General features: G+C 34.4%; 1 protein-coding gene across 1 annotated transcript in view; it reads left to right on the forward strand.

Annotated features, from left to right (window-relative positions):
- LOC140752147 (zwei Ig domain protein zig-8) overlaps positions 1-22,388 on the forward strand; it is a 340,703-nt gene extending 318,315 nt beyond the window's left edge. The window contains exons 6-8 of the mRNA XM_073086330.1: positions 20,566-20,700; positions 21,307-21,523; positions 22,042-22,388. Of these exons, the coding sequence (XP_072942431.1) occupies positions 20,566-20,700; positions 21,307-21,523; positions 22,042-22,157 (468 nt within the window). The 3' untranslated portion in view covers positions 22,158-22,388. The remainder of the gene's footprint in view (positions 1-20,565; positions 20,701-21,306; positions 21,524-22,041) is intronic.
- Positions 22,389-25,909: the final 3,521 nt, after the last annotated feature.

The following is a 25,909-nucleotide window of genomic DNA, read 5'->3' on the forward strand; positions in this document are numbered from 1 at the left end:
CATTATTATTTTGGTGCCACAATTTTATAACAACCCAATCGTTCTCAAAGTAATGTCGCTTAAATCATTCATTTTAGTGTTTAAAACCTGAAAGTAGTTGTCAATGAGAATCTACCATAAATATTTCTATGTGATAGTCCTTACTCTTCGTCAATACTGGACATGTCCTGGATTGACAGAATGAATGACTTATCGTTCTTGTCGGTCATAGCATAGTTATTGTTCGGTGCAATTCTGTAAAATACCAACACGAATTCGAACCTCGATAGATCACGTCGATTGTTCTGATGCGACTGCTTTGAGATGAGATTGGAGCAAATAGGAGCAAAAGCGAAAATGTCTTATTTTTACAAATAGGTTGAAGGATTTTTATTTATTTTTATTGTTATCGCTCATCTTATTCCAGCCTTAGAACAGCGATAAACTGCAGTGTTCTACTTCCAACGATGGGATATATTAGAGACGAGCTTTTGCCCGCGGCTTCGCTCGCGTTACGAAGTAATATTTTCATCACCTATGTTATCCCCTTGGGGGTAGAATTGATCAAAATCCTTTCTTAGCGGATGCCTACGTCATAACATCTACCTGCATGCCAAATTTCAACCCGATCCGTCCAGTGGTTTGGGTTGTGCGTTGATAGATCACTATGTCAGTCAGTCACCTTTGAGTTATATATATTTAGAATATATTTAGATTAGAGATACAATATGTTATGAAGTTTAATTAACAATAATTAACAATAATTAACAATAATGTTATAAAGTTACTAATTAGCCGCAAATAAGATTTGAGTAATTCCTGAAGATGATTAGCAATAGAGTAGACTGTAGGTCTATTTCTCATTGCAGCTTTCCATATTTTAAATTTTAAAAGTATCAAAAATGTAACTGAGTATTTGTTACTATAAATAAGTAATTAAATTATTATTATTATAAGGTCTGCCACAAGCTACGATGCCTCAGAAAAGTTTCTCTCTTACCACATACCCTTCAAACCAGAACACAGCAGCGCTTAACGCTACTGTAATGAGGCAAAAATAGGTTTGGCGGTGGTGACGCCGGAGTCGAACCACAGAGGGTTCTATCACCTTCAAACACACACGAAATAGATTTTATCGCTCAACAAACTCATTTTCTGTACGACAAGTGCTTTAATTTTGTAAGTCGGCTTTCACGTTATCTTGAACTGAGTCTTAATATACGAGTAGGTACGATAATAACTCTTTCCTTTGTTCAGAAATAATAACTTTTGTTCTATAAGTCGTGTACGGTGAAGTATTCTCTCAAGATTTCATCTCCAGTTTGAAATGGAACGAAAACCCTTCAAGACAAATATTTTACTACGGCCGTGCCGCTATTTTTGCCTTTGGCTCGACTTGGCGGAGGCACTGCCGTGCCTCCAGATGTTATTTCAATGATATCGTTTTGATTCTAGGTAATATTTACGTATTTTTGGTAATCATTAATTAATGAATCATTAATATTTAACGTTAAAACTAATATTGAGGACTGCTATAGGAGCTTGAAGGATATGGATGTCGGAAACGTTTACTCGATACATTCCAACTTAGTCCTTGGCTTAAAAGCTTTGATAAGGCAGACACTTACACAAAGCGTTTCAACTTAGTCCAGGACTCCAGTCGTGTATGTGATTATTTATAGAAATTAGCGCAATGGTCATGACTACTTACTGTCAAGTTGATTGCATAGACATTTACTATTTAAATTTCATAAAAATACTATTTGTCTGCCACCCGCAGTTCCAATAGGTACGTTCACCGAATAAACCGACGCTTAAATGATTCATTAGAATTTCTTAGGTTTAAGCCTATATAATATGGTCTCATCTTACTGTGTATATCGTCTCACGACACAATGAATCCTAATAAATAACTAAGTAAGTATACAAAGCTTGTGTAAAAAGATAACCTTACCCGGTGGATCTTATTTGGTATTATTCGACAACCAATTATTTTTAGGTCACTAATATCAAACTACACAGTTAATGAAAGCTAGATAAACAACACATAATAGTAGTTATTACGTAGGTTGATTAGAAAGGAAATATGAGACGTAAAATATTTATCGGCTGATTCCAACTTCTGACGGTTATGGCCTGTTATTTGGCCTCTCTCTTTAGATATCACTTGATGACGTCAATAGTCTATGACGTCACCCATTTTAGTGATATATGAAGAAAGTAAACCTGTTAATGTATTGATGGTGGTAGAACCCTTTATAGTAAGTAAAACAGACTTTTCCGAGGCGTTCCAGCTTAGTCCTCAGGGGTAGCGGCGCATCTGTGGCCGCTACCCCTCAGGTAGGAATATCAAATCCTATCTGGGGTTGATTACAGATGTCTATGGGCGGCAGTAGCCACTTCCCATCAAGTGGACTGCATGCTCGTCTGCTACACCTATATTATAAAAAATAAATGTATCCCTGCTCTGTTTGATTCTTTCCTACGTACTCTGGATCCCTCATTGCGCCACGCGATCACGTATAATAAAGTAGTAATTGGTCCATGTCCAAATAGCCACAAATGTCATTACGTTTGAATATGATTTACATAGGTACATTATAGAAATCGTTTAATGGACCGCAATTAGATTAATTAAATAAACTTAGATAAAATAGCAATTCTTCCCCTTCTTCATTATCACTAATTAATAGCAATTTATTTATGAAAATGAATAGTGGAACTGTTTTTTTGCAATTCGTCGTTCGTTTTCTCTTTGTGTATCTTTCAAATTATTTAATTGAAACTAAATTTTAAAAAAGCACCATAATACATACGCATATATCTTATATATAAAATTGTCGTGTCACAATGTTAGTTACCGTACTCTTCCGAAACCATTTACCGATTTTCACCAAATTTTATATGCATATTCAGCAGGTCTGAGAATCGGCTATTATCTATTTTTCATACCCCTAAGTGATAAGGATTGTTCACCCTTAACATTTTTTTTATTTATATGGCAACACAACGTTTGTCGGGTCAGCTAGTTACACATATAATAAAGTTTAATAAAGAAAGACCGTAAATCACATAAAAAACGACATCTATATATTAGAGAATAATGAAACCAAAATAAAGAAGCGTTATAAAAACAAAAAGCTCCTGTTGATCAAATTACAAAGTACAACGCAATGACAAACGTCGAATATCGCTGGATCCCTCACTCCGCAATAAATCCCGGCGTGTCGGCAGATTTCATCCCGTTCCATACTGAAACAATCGGAGGAAAGGTTTTAAGCCTTTCCCAATTACTTATTTAAAGTGCTATCATAGGTCTATTTATCATATTTAACGAGGTTGTTGGAATTCATTTTATTTGACCTATAATATTGCTTTATCTATCATATCTAACGAGGTCATTGTTTTTTTTTTAGTATAATAGGATATAGTACCCAATATATACGAGTAATACCTTTATTTTAAGTAATAAAATAAAAGGCGAGCGTAGCACGTTATCTTTCTCAACTTGCCACTAGTAAACAATTAGATTTAATAAGGACCTTTAATAGTATTGAGGTATATTAATTTAATAATATTAAGGAGTTTTAATATTTCTCATTGAACTTTGTTATATCGAAATTGCATCGAATTATTGCTTATAGTGGACCCCAGTTCCATCACATCTAGCTGTAAATTTTGCTGGGTGTGCTCAGAAATAGTACCAGCAATACTCTCTGACCTGACTAATTGTAGTCGTTGTTGTAGTGTATACAACATTGTTCACACATTGGTATGAACATTGTTCTACATGTTCCTATTAATAAAATTACAAACTGCAACGCAATGACAAACGTCGAATATCGCTGGATCCTGAAATCCTGAAATTTTGCTGGGTGTGCTCAGCAATAGTACCAGCAATACTCTCTAACTACAATGTATGAACAATGTTGTACATATTCCTATTAATTAAATTACAAAGTAACAAACGTCGAATATCACTGGATCCCTCATTCCGCAATAAATCCCGGTGTGTCAGCAGATATAATCTCGTGCCATACTAAAACAACAAAGGAATAATAAAGTAAGCCTTTCCCAATTACTTATTTAAAGTGCTATCGTAGCTTTATTTATCATATTTAACGTTCGTTTAAATCTGTATTAAATTAAATAATATGATAATTTAAATGTTTTTATTTAATAATGAAAATAATCGGGTAAGGAAATCGTAGCAAATTTCACCTGGAAACTTACACGGTTTAACACCCCGATAAAATTATGTAGTGTGAAATGTAAATATTCAATAACTTTATATAAATTAACTATGAAAAGAGCTAAAACTGGACTGGAAAATAAGAAAGAAAGAAATAACTTTATTACGAATGCATTGTACACACACATAAAAATTACTAATTACCTTAGTTAATTACAAGGTAGTGGGATATAGGTACATAGAAAACTCAAGATACATAAGACAACACAGCCGAATAAAAATACAATAGTTAATTAGACACGTTACAGCATATCGTAGGTGGTAGAACCTTTTGTGGTTCGACTCCGGCGGCACCACCGCCACACCTATTTCTACCTAATAACAGCAGTGTTAGGCGCTGCTGTGTTCCGGTTTGAAGGGTGTGGTAAGGGAGACAGACTTTTCCGAGGCGTTGCAGCTTAGTCCTCAGGGGTAGCGGCGCATCTGTGGCCGACCTCAGATAAGAATATCTAATCCTATCTGGGGTTGATTACAGATGTCCATGGGTAGCAGCAGCCACTTACCATCAAGTGGACTGCATGCTCGTCTGCTACCCTTATATTATAAAAAAAAATATCCCTATACTTGTATGTATACATTGCATACGGATACGGCACTCACTCAGTATTCATGCCATAGTGTCACGAATACGAAATACGAAGAAACTTTATCGTTAACGAAGGGAAAAATAAAGAAAAACCTATTTATATTTTGTTATAAAACTCGTACTATAATTCCAAAGGATCAGTTAGAAATCTTACCGAAAATAATAGTACGGCAATATTTTCAAATGGTCGGGTATTTTTGAGCATTGTTTTGAAATTTTCTAAAATTTAACACGGTTATACCGTTAAAGTATAACTGCAATATTACTGCTATATAAAGATTGCGGCAATCATTGCACTACGTAGCGCAATATAGACGGCAACTCGGCGGCTATAAAGTTGCAGCTAAAAATTGCCACAAGATTAGCCCGTTTACGAGCCCCGTTAGAATAAACTTATTTAACTTTTTATTTTCTTTACTAAAAATACTTTAATAGGATAACATGGCCGCACTTTGATTTATTTTAGTTTAAATTTACTTTTACCACACCCTTCAAACCATAACACAGCAGCGCTTAACATTGCTATTAAGCGCTGCTGTGTTATGGTGGAATGATGTTATGATGGTTATGTTATGGAAATAGGTGTGACGGTGGTGCCGCCAGAGTCGAACCACAAAGGGTTCTAACACCTTCAATGCATATTATAACGCTGCTACGCTTAGGCAGCTGTTCCAGACGAATTTAAAGATTTCCTCTAACACCATAAATGGACATTTAAAATTTTCATCATACTAGAAATTGTCAAATTTCGATCCTTGGTAGGTAAAGCTTGGATAGATTGATTATTATTAACGGGCGTAAGCTTACTACTCTCAATCGATGTGACGTAATACTATTTTTAACTTAATGTCTCATGACATAATTATTTACGTAAGATGGTAACCAGAGCGTCAAAAAAATATTTAGATTAACTTATCTACTTAGCCTTGTTTTTAACAAAATATTTTTACATATTTATAACTAGATAATAATCTGATTAAGCGAGCGTAGTTATACCTATTTATGTAGCAAAATAGCATGGCAAAAGGCAATTTTCCGTGGACATCGGTTATAACCATCTAGAGATATTTCTGGGTAATACTCGTAGATGTAACAAGATAGATAAGCGAATCTTCCGTTGTAAGACACAAGGAAAAAATGCTTTCTTCGTATGATACGCGCAGAGATTGCGGTTATGAACATTGGAGGGTTAATGATGTTACATTCTGTGTTATTGCGTCTTATTAAGCAACCTTAATATTTTATATGTATATTGTGTACAAGGTGCTGGGTCCGACTTGTATATTATCGTTGTATGTACAGCCAGCTCCAAACGTAGATGAACAGATCAATGTGTCAAAAATATACACCCAAGCATTAATAGGTAGCTAAACACAACGAGCACCATAATTAAATGAACATTGTAAAGTTTCAAAAGTAGATGAACACTACAGTGTGAAAAGTAGCTGAACAGTGACATAACATATTAGTGACGTCAGCCATTTCATACATACGGTGTCCACCTACTTTTGACGCGCGAGAGAAGTGAAAGAGAGGGAATGACAGAATTTGCCTAATCGATCACTGATTTAGACTGAGTTGGCGTAACATACAATTTGATTTTAAAATAATTAAACAACATAGTATAAAATTATGGACAAAATAATGACATAAATTGTATTTTGAATGGAAAGAATCACGCAATCGCAACTTGAAAATATCAAACTAAAAATATTCTTATTGTGATTAGATTTAAAAGAAATAAAACAAAAGGGCAAATAATCTTAACACTTAACCCTATACTTGGCAGAGAATTTTATCCTAAAAAAATTATACTTTTGCTACTTCCCTGCGTTAATTGGGTTATAAGGATATTAGGAAAAATAAAATAAAAAATCTCTGAATTTCAGTTTTCAGAATATAGTATGTGTATTTAAGTGCACACTGCCAGGTTCACGAGAAAAAAAATATGTGTCTTTAAATGCACACCGCCAAGTACTCACTAAACTAAGAAATAATTAAAAAATATAAAAAATATCATACATTTTGAAAATACTAAAGATAAAAGTCTCGGAAGTTATGACATGTCAACAAGTTTTGAGATATTTTAGTTGAGTTGAGAGATTAGAAGACCTCCTCCCAAAAAAACACAGTTCCCACATAAAGCGACTCGAAACTTTTTGAGTGGCAATAATATTTGTTTACCGCTGTTCCCATGACGAAACAGCAACCAGGAATTACAAACGAAGATGTCCAGGATCTGTGAGGGCAATACTTACAATGGCCTATCACATTTGTACGCTATAAAGCGACTTGTCTGTTTAGACCTGCATCCATGTTTCCGATAGAATGTTGTATTAAATTTGAGCATATGATTGGACGTTATTCCACTTGTTTGAAGGATGTGGTAAGAAGATATACTTTTCTGAGGCATTCCAGCTTAGTCTTCAGGGCTAGTGGCGCATCTATAGCCGACCTCAAGTGGGAATTTGGTCTTATCTGGGATTGATATTGCAGATGTTCTGAAATCATCATTATTGGAGATGTTTAGATTTTTGACAGAAGACGCTATTGATTGGACAGGACTTGAGTTCAGGGACGTTTTTATGAGACCTAGACATCTGGAATTCATCTTTCTAGGGATTTGCTGGATTCTACATCCGATTTAATTACGCAATTTAGACACCAAAGCTAAAATTTTTCGGCCTCCAGTCACCTGAAAAAAATATTGCAAGCTAAGGACTGGGAATTTAGTGGAAACGGGGAAATATTAATTTCAGTCATGAATTATAAAAAAAAAACTGTCTGAACTTTGTTCACCCAACCCCCTACCTTGTGTGCAGAACCTTAGAATATAGTAGCAAAGTTGGCAGTGTGCATTTAAAGACACAATATTGACAAACAGTAATATTGTATGTCGTTGGCAGTGTGCATTTTAATGCACACATAACAAAAGTCATGAATTACTATATATTCAAAACATTATATCTCAAAAAAATATCACCAAAACATTGCATAAAGCTTGCAGAAAGTAAGATTATATAAATTTCGTACATATAACTTAATTTCATTCAGATAAAATAAGATTGTTAGAGAGCGTTGCGCAGGCGCTGAATGACGGCTCGCTATTTTGTTTACCATTTACAATGTGTGAACGAGACAGATATTGATTTCATTTTCTGACATAAAGAAACGTTTGCTAATTCGCTTTCAGTTATTATTAGTAAGATTCGATGTCGCATTATCCGAGAAAAAAAATCTGATTCTAATGTGCATTTAAGTGCACAATGTCAAGTATAGGGTTAACCTAAAACAAATGTATAACAAACATTACGCTAACGTATTTCTTCTTAATTGACTTGAAAAATATCAAAAAGTACAATGTTTTCGTCGCAAACTCAGACCAAAAAAAGTTAGACTAAGTGTCCTGAAAATAATATTGTAGGATAGCCATCGGCAACGGCAACCGCATGGCATGGGAAATTTCGTAATGGCCATCTTTTTTCAACGTAAATTAAATGAACTATAAAGGTTGCTGACCGACATATGAAACTGAATATATAATGCAAACTGAAACAATTGTTTTCAATAATAACTTATATGTAAAAATAATCATTATATCTTTATGTTATTAAGTGTACCAATATATTTTGATATCGTATAAAAAGTTCAGATACCAACATTGAAGAAATCTATCATGGCTTTTAAAGCACAACTCACAATTCCGCGGAGTATAAAAGTTCAGATTTCCAACATTGACGAAATCTATCATCGCTTTTTAAGCACAAGTCAAAATTCCATAAGGCATTATCTCCTTTTTTGGTCTGAGGTTAGTCTAAATCTTATATTTATATTTATGGGTTTTGTACTTTTAAACCAACGAATGTTTTTCAATACCGTCCACTATTTCATAACGCGACCCGTGACTGTCACGCAAGATCTGAAAGATGATAAATGACAAAAATATTCATTTTCATTCACAAAAGTGGGTAGCGTGACGAGCTGGCTACTAAGGTAATACCACACTGCTGAATTAATCGCGCAGTGTTTGTTAACTTAGTAAAAAGTAGGAAATGGTTGTACTCTTTGCTTTTTAGTTTGGTTTGATAAGGTGCGATTAATGTGCTGTTTTAACTGATTTCAAACAATAAGATTATAAATTTGATTTGTACTTATGTAATATTATTGTATACCTAGAGGTTCTAAACTACTATTTGAATTTTCATACACGCATATGTGTAAGTTTTTCACGTATTGTTTCTATATAGGTTACCTACCTAATCCTATATATCGGAATACAATGTATTTTTATAACCATCAGCTGTTATGACTACATTATAGGAAATGGATTGTAAATATTATATTAAACATATTATTTCTCAAAAAACTTTTGAGTGGAGTCATAGCTTTCGGCAGTCTACTGAACGAAGTTAGACTGAACGTCCCATCTCGGTACCCACGCCATCCCATTAGTAAACTTTTCCACATTCCTGCGTGTAGAACAAACATCCTCAAACACTCTTCCTCGAATCTGCGCCGAATACAACCGACTATGCAATATAGATAAGGAATTCGACATTTACTTTGATACATTATCTTCTTTAAAAAATAAAATTTTAGCACATAAGTAGCACTTATATCATAGTTAAATGGCACAGATCGAAACTCATGGGCAATAGCTGCGGTTGTTTCAGTATTACCATGCTCAGTCAGCACTATAATGGTTGCGTATAGTTCGATTTGTTCCATACAAATTAAAAATATAAACTAATATATAAACGTTGTTCATGCCTATAATTGGCACACATACGAGCCTAATTATTATGAATACTACTATAGTATACTACTAAGTACTATTTAATGTATTGCGTGTGTTGCTGTTGGCATGTAAATAAATAAATAAATAAATCCCATTGCTATATTTATAACTCAAAGATAATGTTAATTTTATATACGACTTTACCTACGTGAGTATGTTTTTGCGAAGGACTTTTAAAGGACTCATAAGCATTTTTTGGTGCATGTAACAACCACGTTTTTTGTTACCTTTTAATTTGTTTAGGTACACCCGCACTGCGGTAAAACTCGTGCGATTTTTGTGCGGACAGGCATTCTTTTAAAGGCTTACGATGTATTTTATTTTCGACTTTCGGTTATTCTAAAATACGCAAATCGGTGTAAAGTCAAAGCGTAACTATTGTTGGTCTTAGTTTGGTTTTTATCCGACTGCAACAAAAGAGTAATGTTTTTTGAGTCTTGGCTATGACTATTCCTTTGCCACAGATTATAGTGTACTGATTTAGTAGATTTTAAAATAATTATAGCAAAACTTTACCGTGCTACGTCAAATTGGTAGTGATATTAAAACTTAAAAAAATCAAAATGACTACTACATTTGCTTTTTAAAGGAGAAGTCCTATGAGAAAAATAAGAAAAATGAGATATGTGACTGCAGAAAGAAGTTTCTGCAGTCACATATCTCATTTTTCAGAACACTTTTTTAAATGCCACTATGTACATAGCTTCTAAAACGTGAATAAAAATTTTAATATCCCTGCTCACTTTCATTTCGAAAAATCAACAGCGGTTTTAATCATAGTGCGGGTATGCCGTATTGTACGTCAGTCAATTGCCGGCCATCAAACGTGACAAAGACCACGTTGACACACGATAGGCTTAATTAAACTGTCACGAAGATAATTAAGTTTACTCAAAACATTGTTATTGTTATGGAAATGTCTAATAACCACACGGAATTATACAATTATTGTGGTTGGTTCGTTTAATAGAAATAACCTTGTTATTAGATTATTTTGATTTCTAACAATTTTTTTCTATTCATCGCTGCTATAACTCACCTAAAGGTTGTCTGGAAGAAATCGCTTTTGAGAGAGATAAGAGCGGGTTTTGAAGTTTGTTAAATTGATTTTTTATTTTTATTTGTACCTATTTTCTTTTTTTTTTTTTGGATTTTTTAAAGAGTATTATTATTATAACCTAGTGGTGCCCTGGCTGGGCTAGTAATTTGAAATTCGACCTCTCGTTTTGGGGAGGGTTCGAATCCGAAGTTCTAATTTTTCGAATCGTTGCCGTATAAGAAAGTTACTATCATTTCCTTCGGTGAAGAACCACTGTGAGGAAACATAAAAAGTTAATTAAAAAAGTTCTCAACGTGACGCATTTGGGCAGCATGGTGGAGTATGGAACTCCTCTCTGTACATGTGCAGATTTCCTCTCAGAGTACGAGAGGAGACCTGCACCTAGCAGCGTAATTGGTTGTTGACGACAAATTTAAAATTTGGAAAAACGATTAACTAAAAATATTTGACCTGAATCGCGTTTTTGCCATTAAAAATTCAGCGGACTGGGAATATAATTAACTTTGGGGGACGAACTATTTTGGTTCGGAAGCACTTTGCCTAACTTTTTTCATTGAGTAGTAAACGAGGAAACAGCCTAGTTTATAATTAATATCCCTAAATAAAAAAAAAGTTTTTTGGGAGGTAGATCTTTAATATGTTAATGTCCCTAAGGACTAAGTATGAACGTCTCTTATTAGTGTCAAGATTGCAGTCCTAGTATGATGTAAGTTCTATAAGTGGTAAAACACTACCGCCACACCTATTTCTGTCTTATAACAACAATGTTTAGCACTGCTACGTTTTTCATGAGTTTGGTAAGTTAGAAACATAAAAGCGAAGCGTTCCACCTTAGTGTTCAAGGGTAGCAACGCATTTGTGGCCGATCAAGGTACGTCCCCAGATAGGATTTTATCTAGGGTTGATAACCAATGTCTATGAGCGACAGTGGCCACTTACTGCATGATTATTTGCTTCTTCTATCGTATAAAAAAGCAATAACAAGAAAGATAAGGTCTATGATTTTAGACTAAAATGATCCCGGAATTGAGACCTTTTATTATGTACTAACGGGTACTTACCATATACGTCTTTTTTTTTAATGCCGATATTTCGACCCAGTTGCATGGATCGTGGTCACGGCGAAATTGTTAAGGACAAATAAGGTCTTCCAAATTATGCCCACCCCTAAAACCGATGTTCGACGTTGCCCATATGTACCCAATTCTGATTTTATTTTAATACACGTTACCTTTAATTCAACCAATACTTCAGTAGTATCGGTGCAGTTCTAAGGAAAATAAATGGAACTAATTTCAAAATGAAACACATTTGATTCACAAAACAGAATTTATTACAACAATCTCATCCGTCGATCAGCACCCTAATATTAAATCAAAGTTCTACGTGTTAAGTTTATTTCAAATGCGACTCCAGGGATAAGTTAAATAACTTTACCGAGACCGTCCTACACAATGGAGGGTTCATTACATATATTAATGCAAAACTAATTTTACAAGCGTTTCAATTTTGATAGGCGGCCGGAGATAACCTGGGGGTATTTAGCCAATCAATGGAGTATTATCTTGGATGGAGTTTTCAACGTGAATGGGTATAAAGGCTATTGACATGGGATTGAACTCGTTTAGGCTGGAGTTCGAGCGCAACCTTATTATGGCCTTATAATAGAATTAAGTTGTTGCCAAGTGCCAATTACAGTAGAGCCAAAAAGATTGAACTCTCAAAGGCCGAGTTTCATCGGTGAGTCAGAAGTTCCAATTCCAGGCATGCAATTCTCCGTCGGGACCCCGGACAAGAGCTATTAACGCACTCGTGGTCCCGACAAAGGGCGTTCAAAAGAACGCCGTGGTGTATTAGCCGGTAGGACTCCGGCATATCCTCTCTCCTGCCCCCGCAGTTGAGAGGAACCTTTGCAGGGTTTCCGTACAAAAAAATCATCCAATTCTGATTCTTAGAGAATTTATTAGCGTATTAGAAATTAACTTGCTGAAAATTAAATTAGCTACAGTCTAATTCTATCTAATCAAATCTTCTATTAGATACATAAAATAGCCCAAACCCTCATTTTACCAAATAAAAACTTACTTTAAATAATTATATAATAATACTATCACAATTCACTTTGTTCCGAGTGTCCTTGTATGACTGAAAATGAAAGATAATGTTCATTGAATTCAAAAAATATTGCGAAACAAATAAGCAATTGTTGTAAATCAACGGACCCGCAGGCAAATTGGGAATTTTACATACATGAGTATTTTATGAAACACAAACATATGTCGCCAAATCAATGCTAATGAGACCCTTTGTCATAGAACGGTATCTGTTTCATTGTCAACGAATAACGAGCATGTAAAAAGAAAAAAAAAACAATGAAAAGTTATATATGATATAAGCTTTTGCCCGCGGCTTCGCTCGCGTTACGAAGTAATATTTTCATCCCCTATTTTATCCCCTTAGGGGTAGAATTGATCAAAGTCCTTCCTTAGCGGATGCCTATCTCATAACATCTACCTGCATGCCAAATTTCAGCCCGATCCGTCCAGTGGTTTAGGCTGTGCGTGCGTGCGTAGATCACTATGTCAGTCAGTCACCTTTGAGTTATATATATTTAGATGACTGTCAAAAACCTACATTGCAATGGCCTCTAAGTTTTAAAATCAAAGAGTATAAAAACAAATAGAAAAAAAAAATAGGACAAAAAATATTGTATACAATAGTGTGAAAAATGTTATTATATTATAGCTCAAAAGAGTTAATTTTGTCACCTTAAAAATATTTTCTAAAATTATAGGAAGTCGCTGGTAAATGATGATAAGTTATTTCAACAAAAAGGAATGAATATTAATGTCTTAAACACGAATTTTATTTTTAAATTCAATTCAGATTCAAAGCATTTTTTATTTTTTATTTATCATATTAAAAAAATCGTCATCATTATTGCAATTATTCATTTTTCATCGCCTATCGCTCACAGTAGAACAAGACCTTTACGGAAAAACAATACACGCGTCACAAAATCAATGGTAATGCGACCTTTTTGTCATAGAATAAAGGGCTTACGGGGCTCCCATATAATTTTATTTTGCCCGTTATTTTTATTTACATCGGGAATTGAATTTATTAAATCAGTAATCCGGGAGGCCAATGGGGAATTTTAATTAACATCCAAATGAAAAACGAGCCCTTATGTCGTTGGATTTAATGAAAAAGTTGACTGAACGTAGGTCATTGGATAATCGCGTATCGTATATAAATGCTTATTTCAGCGTTAAATAGTCAATTTTATTAAAATAACGATATCTCACTCATAGGGCGCTTTTCGTGTCGCACGTGTTTACTCCTGCACGCGCGACTTGAATCCTATCGTTTCATATGCACACACAGAGTTCGCGAATATAACGCAGCGAGATAATTCATATGTGTAAATGGAAACACGTGCGTCAGTAAAGGCGCCCATAGCCACACTATTATCAAAATAACGGTACAATTATAGGGTGTTTTTACGCGCATTTTTACGCCCGCACGCGCGACTTGCATATAGAATGCAAGTTGCGTTTCATATGCACACGGACACTGGTCGCAAAGCATGCAGCGATTTATGTGTGAGGATGGAACGCGCGTGCAGCCGTAAACACGTGCGTCAGGATAAACGACTAAGGTCACACCAGAATTCCCTACGTCGTGACGTCATGATACACAAACATGAACTAATACACACCCAGAACCATAATAAAAGCTGCATTCATCACAACACTGCACTACACTACATCATGCTTGACCGGAAATCGAAAGCGAGCTTTGCTCCCGTGAGCTTTGTTTTTTTTTACATTTTCTTGTGATTTATTATACAATACATACGATATTGTAAATTAAGCTGTCCATCAATATCTTTTATTTTTTTGTGGGGTAAGACGAAAATTACTACTAAATTAAAATAATTCGCGATTTTTAATACATACATCCCTGAAAACTAAGCTAAAACACGTTTTTTGCCCGGGCATTCAACGTTCTACTTTTTTCTTACTTTTCAAAACTATATATTGATATTGCTTGCAAATGACGGCTCTGCAATTTTTATTTTTTTACTGAAAATGCAAGGGAGTAGCATAACTTATTGTTATTAGTAACTAGTAACTTATAGACAAAATCATGTCACGTTTTCCCGTGATTGTTTCATTCATACCTACTCACATATATCACAATTTGGATGTTGCGAGAGTAATTAAGCCCCCAATCAAAAACTACTAACTAGGTTTGTTTGATTGGGTTCGTCTGTTTCCTTTGGATGCGGAAGGGAAAATTACAGTTGATTTTGGGAAGTGATTTCCTAGTGAACGTGTTTGTTTTGACTGAGTTTCCGGGCCCGTTCAAGAATAGGAAAATTGACGAAGTTTTTGAGAAAATGATTTTAATATGCTATTGATATTTATATAGTGATATAAGTTTAAATGAGGGAATAGAGAATGTTTTCAGATTTTTCTTATTTAGGTATTTTATTCTTATGAAATCTTTGCTAGTTGACAACATTTATAAAACATTTTAATAATAAATAAATACAGAATTATTGGCTAAGTAATATATAAAAGGTGGTAGAACCCTTTGTGGTTCGACTCCGGCAGCACCACCGCCACACCTATTTCTACCTAATAACAGCAGTGTTAGACGCTGCTGTGTTCCGGTTTGAAGGGTGTGGTAAGGGAGACAGACTTTTCCGAGTGTTCCAGCTTAGTCCTCAGGGGTAGCGGCGCATCTGTAACCGACCTCAGGTAGGAATATCTAATCCTATCTGGGGTTGATTACAGATGTCCATGGGCGGCAGTGGCCACTTACCATCAGGTGGACTGTATGGTCTTCTGCTACATACATACATATATATATATAATTAAAGTGTAATATATTTATTACGCCGAAAGAAAACATAATAAGCATAGTATTATTCAATATTTATCCTAAGCAAACTTAGGCAGGTCCTACTTAATTCACTTGATTTTTTTTAAGTATACGCCGCCGTCCTTTGCCACCGCCGCAGTCCACTTGATGGTAAGTGGCTACTGCCGCCCATGTAATGAACCACAGACAGGATTAGATATTTCTGTCTAAGATTGGCCACGAGGTGCGCCATTACCCCTGAGGGCTAAGCTGGAACGCCTCTGAAACGTATGTGTCCTTTACCTACCACACTTTTCAAACCAGAACACAGAAGCGCTTAACACTGCTGCTATTAGACAGAAATAGGTGTGGTGTGGCACATCATGATTTCTCCACGAAGTTAAATAAAACATAACCTTATTCAATAGCTACCAAATAATAACTTCTATCTTTTATATGACAGTCTTGATTGCGTGTTTCATTATACGGTGGGTATGTTATACGATGTTTGTGCGGTCTGAAACATCAAACAATCACGGGAAAACGTGATACGACTACAAGTGTCTTCATAAGCAGAGACAAATTTGATTTGGTTTACTTCCGTATTTTTACTTGTGACGTTATCTGTATTATGTACACGTACTTATAATATATTTATTGCTTAAAGATATTTCCTAGCATTTACATTGTCCTAGCATATATGTACCTACATATTTTACAACTATAAACATGCAGCACAATAAGTAAAAGTTTTTGAAATAAATTTATTTTATTATTTATTACGTAATTTGATTAAAATCGCTTTATTGCAGTTTCTATTGACAATAAGGAGTTTCTTTCGTTGTTTTTTTCATGCCTATCATAGCTTTCCTTACATTCAACTTTACGAGACAAACACAGCTATTTTATATAGTATTCTAATAGTAATTTATGCACCAAAAGTTTAACTATGTAATTAGGTACACATTATGAATTCACAAACAAACATTTCAGTTTAATACGTATTTAAATCGTAGCACTAGTGAAATACAACTACAATAAAACCTAAACACCGAGACCATTCCGCGATAGCGTCGATTTTGTCTAGATACGGCAATTTAGATACGTTGTACCCATGTCATTAAGTTTTCCATTTTCTGGATTTGGGAAGAAACAAAGAAATGGGAGGAACAAGGATCGGCTGAATCTTTTAAAGCGAAAGCAACACTGTATGCAGATGAAATAGTCCTATTTACATAAAGGAAATGATTTCGCGTATTGAGAGGCCGTTCGGGAGTTTTTGCTGTGGGGCAGACGCGGTGGGAAATAAAACGCGGATATATTTGTGGGGACGACCTAGTTCTTGTATTATGGGTTATGTGTTTTTTTATTCTTTGTGTACATTGTTCTCATTTCAAATTCTACTAAAAGGATTTTTTAATCTCTTACCTTATTTTTTTTTATTTGAATTTCGATCATGGATTATCTGAAACCAACTTCGTTTAGAAGTGGTCTCCCTGAGGTTGATAACAGCGTTACGAATCCTGAGAACTAAGATGGTCGCCTCATAATATGTAAATTAGTCGGCATCTACACCCTTCCACCGACACATAGCACCTGTGTTACCCTAGAAATGGGTGGTGATGGTACCTCCCCGATCGAAACCATCTTGGCTTTACCTTCCGCACCACAAGCATAATTTATTTCGAAAGGTCAAATAAGGAAAAGCATACAAAATAATTCTATTAACTTCGCCACATAAATACACTCTTCCTTATATCTTACGAAATATTTCCCTCAAATATAATATTTATATCGTATTTTATCACAAAATAGTAGCATATGGCTAGCCACAACTCCAAACGCCTCTTGTCTATACATGCGTTGTTTAGAGGCTCTTCAAAGGGCCTGACTTCAACAAATAAGGCGCTATGAATCATCCCTCGAGGGCTCTCGAGACAAAGGGTGTACGAGAGATGCTTTTACACTTTGTACAGAGACAATACAAAGATAATTATACGACATATAATGAGAGGAAGTCACATCTCTTTGTTTAGAGTACGTGGAGTCGATTTGGAATGGATAAAGCACGTCGAAATGTGCTAGGGGAGTTACTTAATCGTGAATTCGTGTTTGTCTCAATGTTGGTCTTAATTTTTTTACAGTGTGAGCTCAGACTATGATCATGCTCATGATATTGGCCAAATGCGTTACGTATTAGCCACTAACCATGGACCCCCGAATTGAGACAGCAAATTTCAAACCTCCATAAGCTACTAAGCTAATGGAAATTAATTATCACTTGCTAAACGGTGAAGGAAAACATCGTGAGGATACCTGCCCTGCATACATGCGAGATTTATAAAAAAAAGCTCAAATGTATGTGAAGTCTACCCATACGCACTTGGCCAGCAGGGTGGACTATGTCCTAATCCTTCTCATTCTGAGAGGAGACCCGTGCCCAGCACTGGGTAACAGTAGTGGGTTGATGATGATAAGCTACCACTATTATTATTATTCACAATTATTCATAATCTTGTTAAGTTTTGAATTTTCTATACATGAATATGAAATTGCTCCGTTATAATCGTAATTGGTAGTAGGTAAGCAGCGGCGGCAGTCTCGACATAGATAGCGATCGCTTAGCGACCGAATTCGGTTGATAAGTCTTACCGATCGTAATTTAACGATTTTTGGTAGTCTCGACTATGAAAACTACCGACTGTCATCGCAATCATATCGAATCCATTTGTCAACTTTACGATATTCGCAAAACATTTATCGTGTAAATTTGACAGCCCGATAAGTGATCGTTACGATCGTTAAGGTATTTAAACTACAATTATTTCCAAAAAAAAGTCATATTTAACTTAGGCGTATTTAGCTTATAATATTTTTGAGCTTGAGCATCGTCGCAAAACGGTAAAGCGGCGACGTATCATGAGAAATCGACGTAATAAATAAAATTTGGATGAAGTTGTGTTTCTGAGACTATCATGTTCTTTTGATTTACAATAAAGAATATTTGTACTGTATTCATTGATTCATTATAATATATTAGGTGCTGATAAGGGGTACCCTTAGTCTTGGGTGATGACACCTATAAAAATCAACAAATTTCCTTGAGCATAATATATGTTTATTCTCAAAATATGGACACAATAAAAAAACATTATTGTTTTTCTTCTTAACCATCTTATTTTTGAGACATCCCCATTTTATTCATTGCCTCTGCCAAAAGCATTGTGACTTCTGCTTGCTCCTTATCTGCTTCAGCGTACATGTTGGAGGGCTCCGCCTGTTGATAGTTGACAAACTTTAGGTAATCACATACAAAATTTTAACTATATTAAGGGATTAATATTATAAAAAGTACTTTCTACTTACTTTTTGGAATTCGACGTAGATGTCATTTGCGAACACCCCGGCCGTTGCAACACACTGTTGCCGTCGGCGCACCCATTTTACTTTACAACGACTTTACTTAAAGACTCCAAAAAACTGAACCACTTTTTTGTTGGCGTATAATCAGTTTACAATGTTGACATTGTCTCCATAACCTTTCAAACAGATTCACATAGCAAACGTCAAATTGGCTAGTGTTGCAGTAATATATATTATAATGTCCACTGATTTTATTACAATTCTAGATATATTAAAACTATATCACTAAAATGAATCAGATTTATAAAAACATATTTACTTAGAATATTCCACATACTTTTTTAGTAATGGCCAAAATTAATTAATTACTTTTATTAAATTAACTTCACCAATTCTGCCTTACATTTTTTAAGTTGCAACATTTCTTGATATAAATTGTCACTGCTATGAATACGGATTTCGCTATCGTACCGACGTTTCAAGTACCGACTTTGCGTGGAATTTGAGTAGTCGAGACTTGCATTTGTCGTAAAGAAGATTTCTGCAAGCGATATTTTTCGTTAAGATTTAGCGATCGATAGTTAACGTCAGATTCGTTACGAATGTCGAGACTGCCGCCCCAGGGAAGGATATGCTAATTTTAAAAATGTAGATCCCTATTTCGTTTTATTTTATCTACACAGAAATATTCCTGTGAACACGTATGCACTCACCATCTGTGATCTACGTGACAAACTAGGCAATAGATATCTTTCGCTTACTAGAATAACTTAGCTGTTGGTTCCATAGAAGAACTCCCAATAACGTGGGTACCATGATCACACAAATAACCAGACCAGAAGAAGAATTTAAGTTCATGATTTATAGTTGCCCGGCTGGTTATGGAACCCTTTGTGTATCAGACTGGAATGGTGACCGCTTCCTCACCTGGTCGTCATCACCATAAAACCAACGGAAAAACATTTATTTCTTATGAAGCTATTCTAAGTAAGAAGTGAGACTAATTCTAATTTATTGATAAATTAAATATGACGTTTTATATCTGTTACAATATTAAGATATAATAATGAAGACCCTATTTTTATTTTAATGATGTCCTTCAAGAAACCTCCAAATAGTATGTTATTTGATATAATGACTACTAACGCCACTCGAGTTCGTCTGCCAGCCCGGTCTAATAAAAAGGCACTTATTTGTCGTCTAGACATCATGACTTTGGCCAATAGTAGTTAGCTACACGTATTGTCTTACAAATCTTGAGACGAAATAGAATTGGCATCATAAACATATATTTATAGGATAATCTGCTTTCTTTTTTGTTACGTAATACTTAGTAGCACACGAAGATGTAGTCTAAATGACGATAGATAATCACTTATATCTATTAATAGGTGGTAGAGCCAGTATAGTTTGACCGGGCAGGTCGAGGAAGAGTGTGATAGATACATATAGGGTGAAAGGCCGGCTTAGACAGATATAACGCGACTATGATCAGGAGTGGTCAAACATCGCTAACCATTCTCATTTTACACAACGACTTACCTGATATACAGTAAAAAAATATTTTTCTTAAATCAAAATTTGTTTCTTTCATAACATTTACTATCAATGTAACGGCTGCTAAACTTTGCTAAAATCATATTTGTCCATTCCAGGTGTCAACCCGGACAGGCATCGTGTCCCACTACGTGAGACTCCAGATAGTGATACCGGAAGCCTTCATCCTGGGCTCCGGCGAGCACCACGTCGATCTGGGCAGCGTCATACACCTCATTTGCATTGTGGAGAAGGTAACATGTTCCCTCAAGATAGTTTTATATTTCATATATATCTACTCGTATCAGAGTATGCTGCGTTTAATTATTTTGTTAGAAATAATTACATACATTTTAAATTAACCCATTTACTCAATGGGATACAAATGTCCCGCAAGAGACAATTTCATAGTTAGACTTAGCACGGTGACGTGGTGGTGATATTAAGTGGTAAATTAATATTATTTTTATGTTCTGAAGGTAGTTAGTAAAACTTTATATGGGACAATCAATATTGTACCTGTCTATCTGTCTGTTTTAAAACATTTCATTAATTTGAATTGGTCGACTAAAGATATGTAGATTTTAGCATTAATTTCCTTATTGTCTCTACGTGTTTATACTCGTAGTAACTATGATTCGAAATATTAATTAAGCTCTCATATTCTATGAATATTAATGTGAAAATCAATCACATTCTAAAAAGTGACAAAACGTGAAAGCGCCAGTGTTAAAATGAATTTTACCGTACGTATTAGTGTTGAAACAAAATGTGTCTATGGCATCTACCAATTTTGCCCTATTAGGGCTAAAACATGGATAATAAACAGACAAATAAAATGCAATTTTTCTATATTCCAGAGCCCAACTCCACCGCAATACGTGTTCTGGTACCACAACGACCGGATGATTAACTACGACGCGACGCGCGGCGGCATCACGGTGGAGACGGAGCCGGGCGCGCGCACGCAGTCGCGGCTGACCGTCCGCGGCGCCACGCTCAAAGACTCGGGGAACTATACGTGCAGTGCGAGCAACACTGAACCCGCGTCTATACACGTTTTTGTGTCGGAAGGCAGTAAGTATAAATAAAATAATCCTTAAAATATGCATTGAGCCTTAATTCTTCGGGGAAGCAAGGTTATACTTAAAATATCTAGAAGTCATTCATTGTGTGAGACGTTGATAGACTCGGGGAATCATACATGCAGTGCGAATCTGTGCGAACACTGAACCCGTGTTCATGCTATGTTTTTCTTTTTCAAAGAGAATGTGAGACGCTCAATAATTCGGGATAATTTATACATGCAGTGCATATGTATACGTATTATTACTTAAAAGAAGTAAAGTATTAATAAGTAAATATATCTTATGTAACCATAGACTTAGATTTTTTTCGCTACGCTATATGTAACACTGACTATACACAAATGTTTCAATTATCGTTTATTTCTATGTAGTGTATAATCTAGTGTAAAATTATACCTACTAAGCTTTCGGTCTATACGGAAATAGGTCAACACAAGAAATAAATTAAAACATTTTTTTGTTGCATTATTTATTTGAACATGAACAAATCTTTTTGACAATTGCCAGGTAATAAGATGGCAGCCATTTTGCGGCGGAACACGAGCGCTATCCACAGCATCACGTCGAGCATGACCTGCCTTCTCCTACTATCTTCAGTCATCATCCAGTTCGCCCTCCGATGACGTAGGCCAATATATAATTACGCATAGGATACAGTCGGTTTACCTTCGCTGGTTAGAGTAAGTTGTTCGTGGTATACTGTGAAGTCTCTAAGAGTCGAGAAATAAGTCTCTAAAGAGTCTAGAGTCTCAACTAACGCCCATTATTAAAAATCAATCTATGTAATTATTTGCCTATCAGAGATCAAAACTTGACAATTTCTGCAAATAAAACATGAACAAATTTTAATCTTTAGTAGACTAAAATTGAATAGATCGATTATAGATAACGGGCTTAATTGACTTAGAGACTGTCTCTATGAGTCTAGCAACAAGTCTCTAAACAATGAGTCTACATCTAATCTCTAAGAGACTATTAAGTTGAACTTTAACGACTTGAATAAGTTCAATCTTGAACGAAGACCGTTTAATATTCTACATATTGCTCAGATATTTGTGTATGTTTGAGCCAATCAGCACACTTTCTATTCCTCGTTCCATTTCGGTACATTCGAAAAATTATTCAGAGGGAAAAGTTAGTTGCCCAAAAAAATAAATATGTATATTGAAATTCCAAATCTTGTAAGGTATAGAGCTAAATATCCACCTACAGTCAAATTGGACTCCTATTTCAAATGTACCTACCTATAAAAATCGATTTAGATAGTATTAGAAAGTGTGTTGTGAGGCTTATCTCGAAAATTTAGCTACTATTTTGATAGTTTTCTAAATGAAGTACCTACTGTTAAACTATCTCTGATTTTCTACCGTTCTCTTAAATAGTACGTAATCCTATTTATTTACAATCTTCTCAAAACTGGAAACTTACTATTTAGTTAAATTAAACGATTCTAAATTAGAAATTGATCGATCTAATAGATAGAGAAGGAATGTAATAAGGTAGTTACATTAACATAATATATACGTACTCTATAAATGCACGTAAAAATAAATGAGAGTTATCATTGAATTTATTTATAGTTGAAAATTTTATAATGACCCTGTTAGATATAATGATCATTAAATAAAATGAAGATAGCTCTATAAGTACTTACGAGTACTAAATAAATAAATCCTAGGCTAAGGCCAAGCAGAAGGTATATCGGGCGAGGACAAAGCAACTCGCAGCGGTTAATCCCCCTCGGTCAGTGTGGCCTTTGTTCACGAAATAAATTAATTACTTATTAAGTTTGCGAAACCTTAAAGAAAAAACGTCTTTTATACAAAACATTATAGGTTCGTGTAAGTGTCAAAACTTCACATCGCCTTTGTATATTTTTGACCGCAGCGCTAGTTTTTTTCTACAAAAATACACGTAACTGCATGAATGTCAATGCCGGCGTATCTTCTATTTGGTCTGCACCTTATATTGATGTTTTATTCATAAATTATTGTGCAATATTATTATGTATATTTATGCATTGACCCTTGTATAAAATGACGTAAACCATTTACTGTAATTAATTATGTATCTATAACCTCAGTCTATAACAGTCAGATTATAGCAAAAATTATAATATTTGCCAACTGTTCAATGGCATCAACCATACCTGTAATAAAGGCATTTCCGTTAAACGTATCTAAAACTTATTAAGTACCATTACTATACCGATTTGTTTCCATATTATTACTGAGCGCGAGACTAATTGTTAATCAATAAGCAATTGACGATTTGCTATAGGTATCTAGCTAAAATTTTAAGTGTATTTTTTAATTGTGCAATTAAATCAATTAATAGTATTTTTTCACAACTTAAATAGCGCTTCTCGAGGCCCGAAAGTAATTATGACTTATTGAATAAATAAATACAGACACCCTAGACCCTAGAAGAAACTAAATAGAGAAGGACTATTATATCGGCTATGGCTTGCCACGGTAGCTATGTGTTGATTAGACTTTAAAAATGTTGTTATTTCACATTACTTTTACATACTGGTATACATGATACACACTGCTCACAAAATTCCTACAAGGGACAAAAAGTTGGACGGTGGTGTTAAGAAAAACTTGTATCAGTTGCTCAAATTGTGTTTGAAAATCATCCGTATATAATCTGTAAATTATGTTTTCTTTCACATAATGTAAAATAAGTTTTAAATGGTCAATTAAATAGCTCTATTAGACAAATTAACATTTTATTACTTCATTTAATTATTAAAACCTATGTATATAAATGTCTTTCAAATAACCAAGTCACTGATTTTATTTTGAGAATTATAAAACAATTTAAGAATGAAAATATATTATGGAACAGTTTAAGAATGAAATAAATGAAAAAAGTATAATTTCGAAACACATATGTATTTGACGTTAAATTGTACTTTTAGGAAACATGTATAATTTGTCACTTATATTCCATGTATATTACTAATTTGAAATAAATGTTTCAAAAATTAGGTAAGTAAAGTATTTGAAAATTATTCTACAGTTTTGCTCACTTTAATTTCAGTTTTGTTAAAAAAACAACCTGTAAAAAATCATATGTATATTAGGGACATGCGCGACAAAAAACATTAAAATAAAGTTAATAATATCATAGTATACTTATCTCCAAATTCAGTAGTTAAAACAGAAACAAAAAATGTAAAAGAACACATCTCATGTTCACGATACTAAAAATATTATAAATGCATATTCATAAAATTGATGTCTTTTGGTTTTAAAAACTAATTAAGCTAATTTAACTTAATAATAAGTTAAAAATAATAGATATAATAACCTACCATCAGTATACTTGGATTCTAAGATAAATTATTGTCTAATTTTAATGTTTGTTATCCTATGTAAATATAAATTGTATGACATTAATAGTAGATTAGTTCTAGAATTAATTGTGTAAATAATTCGTCAGTGTTATTTAAAATTACTTATTGTACAAAGAATTTTGGTGATCCAGTACGCAATAAATAATTCTTCGGATTCGTAGTTTCTTTCACCCGACACTAGATGGCGTTGCTTGTTTTAAAATGCCCTTACGCACCAATACCCGATTAAAATATACTTTTAATTTAAGAAACAAGTGGCCATAAATTAAAATTAAAGCCAAAGGAAATTCCCAATTTAGTCCATTGAAATGTTACATTTTTTAGGCCTTAGTGTGCATTTGTCAGAGGACGCAATTTTATTTTTTTAATGTGTAGGGGGGGTCAGTAGAAGCTTAAGTTCAAGTTTGTGGGGTCGGCACCCTTGTCCCCCGGCCGCCATCTTGGAAAAGGGGGTGCAAAGGGTTTTCGCGCTGTATCTCGTAAACTAGTTACCCTACAGAAAATTTAATCAAACATAAAATGAAGCAAATTAAATTTCCTACAATTTTATTTCTGTTACTTTTTATCGTCAAGTGACCAACAAAAAAGTTATAAACAAAAATAAATGAAAATTTTGTAACAAATTTCCTTTTGGAGGTTATAACTTTTTTTCAGTTCATTTTACAATAAAATGACATCACAGCAATTTTGTAGAGGGTTTATCAACGAACAATTTCCTCTATATAATTGTTTCATTTTATTTATTTATCTAGGTTTTACAGCGCTCCAAACTTGAACGGATGCTCATAGGGATGCAATAAAAACTAAAAATTAGGCTTACTTTTCTATCTATATTTTTTTTATTCATACAATTTATTATGATCTTAACATTCCTATGCTATTATTAAACTATTAACTATAACTATTAGCTGTCGGTTCCCCTCTATTTATTCTTACAGTTGTGCTACATATTTCGCCACGTGCAGTCGTGTTAAAAATTGTGAAAAATATTAATAATTTTATCGATACTAT

The sequence above is a fragment of the Epargyreus clarus genome, unplaced genomic scaffold (assembly GCF_041222505.1).
Source record: "Epargyreus clarus isolate Ecla_fem2 unplaced genomic scaffold, WU_Ecla_fem_2.2 ptg000024l, whole genome shotgun sequence".
NCBI lineage: Eukaryota > Metazoa > Arthropoda > Insecta > Lepidoptera > Hesperiidae > Epargyreus > Epargyreus clarus.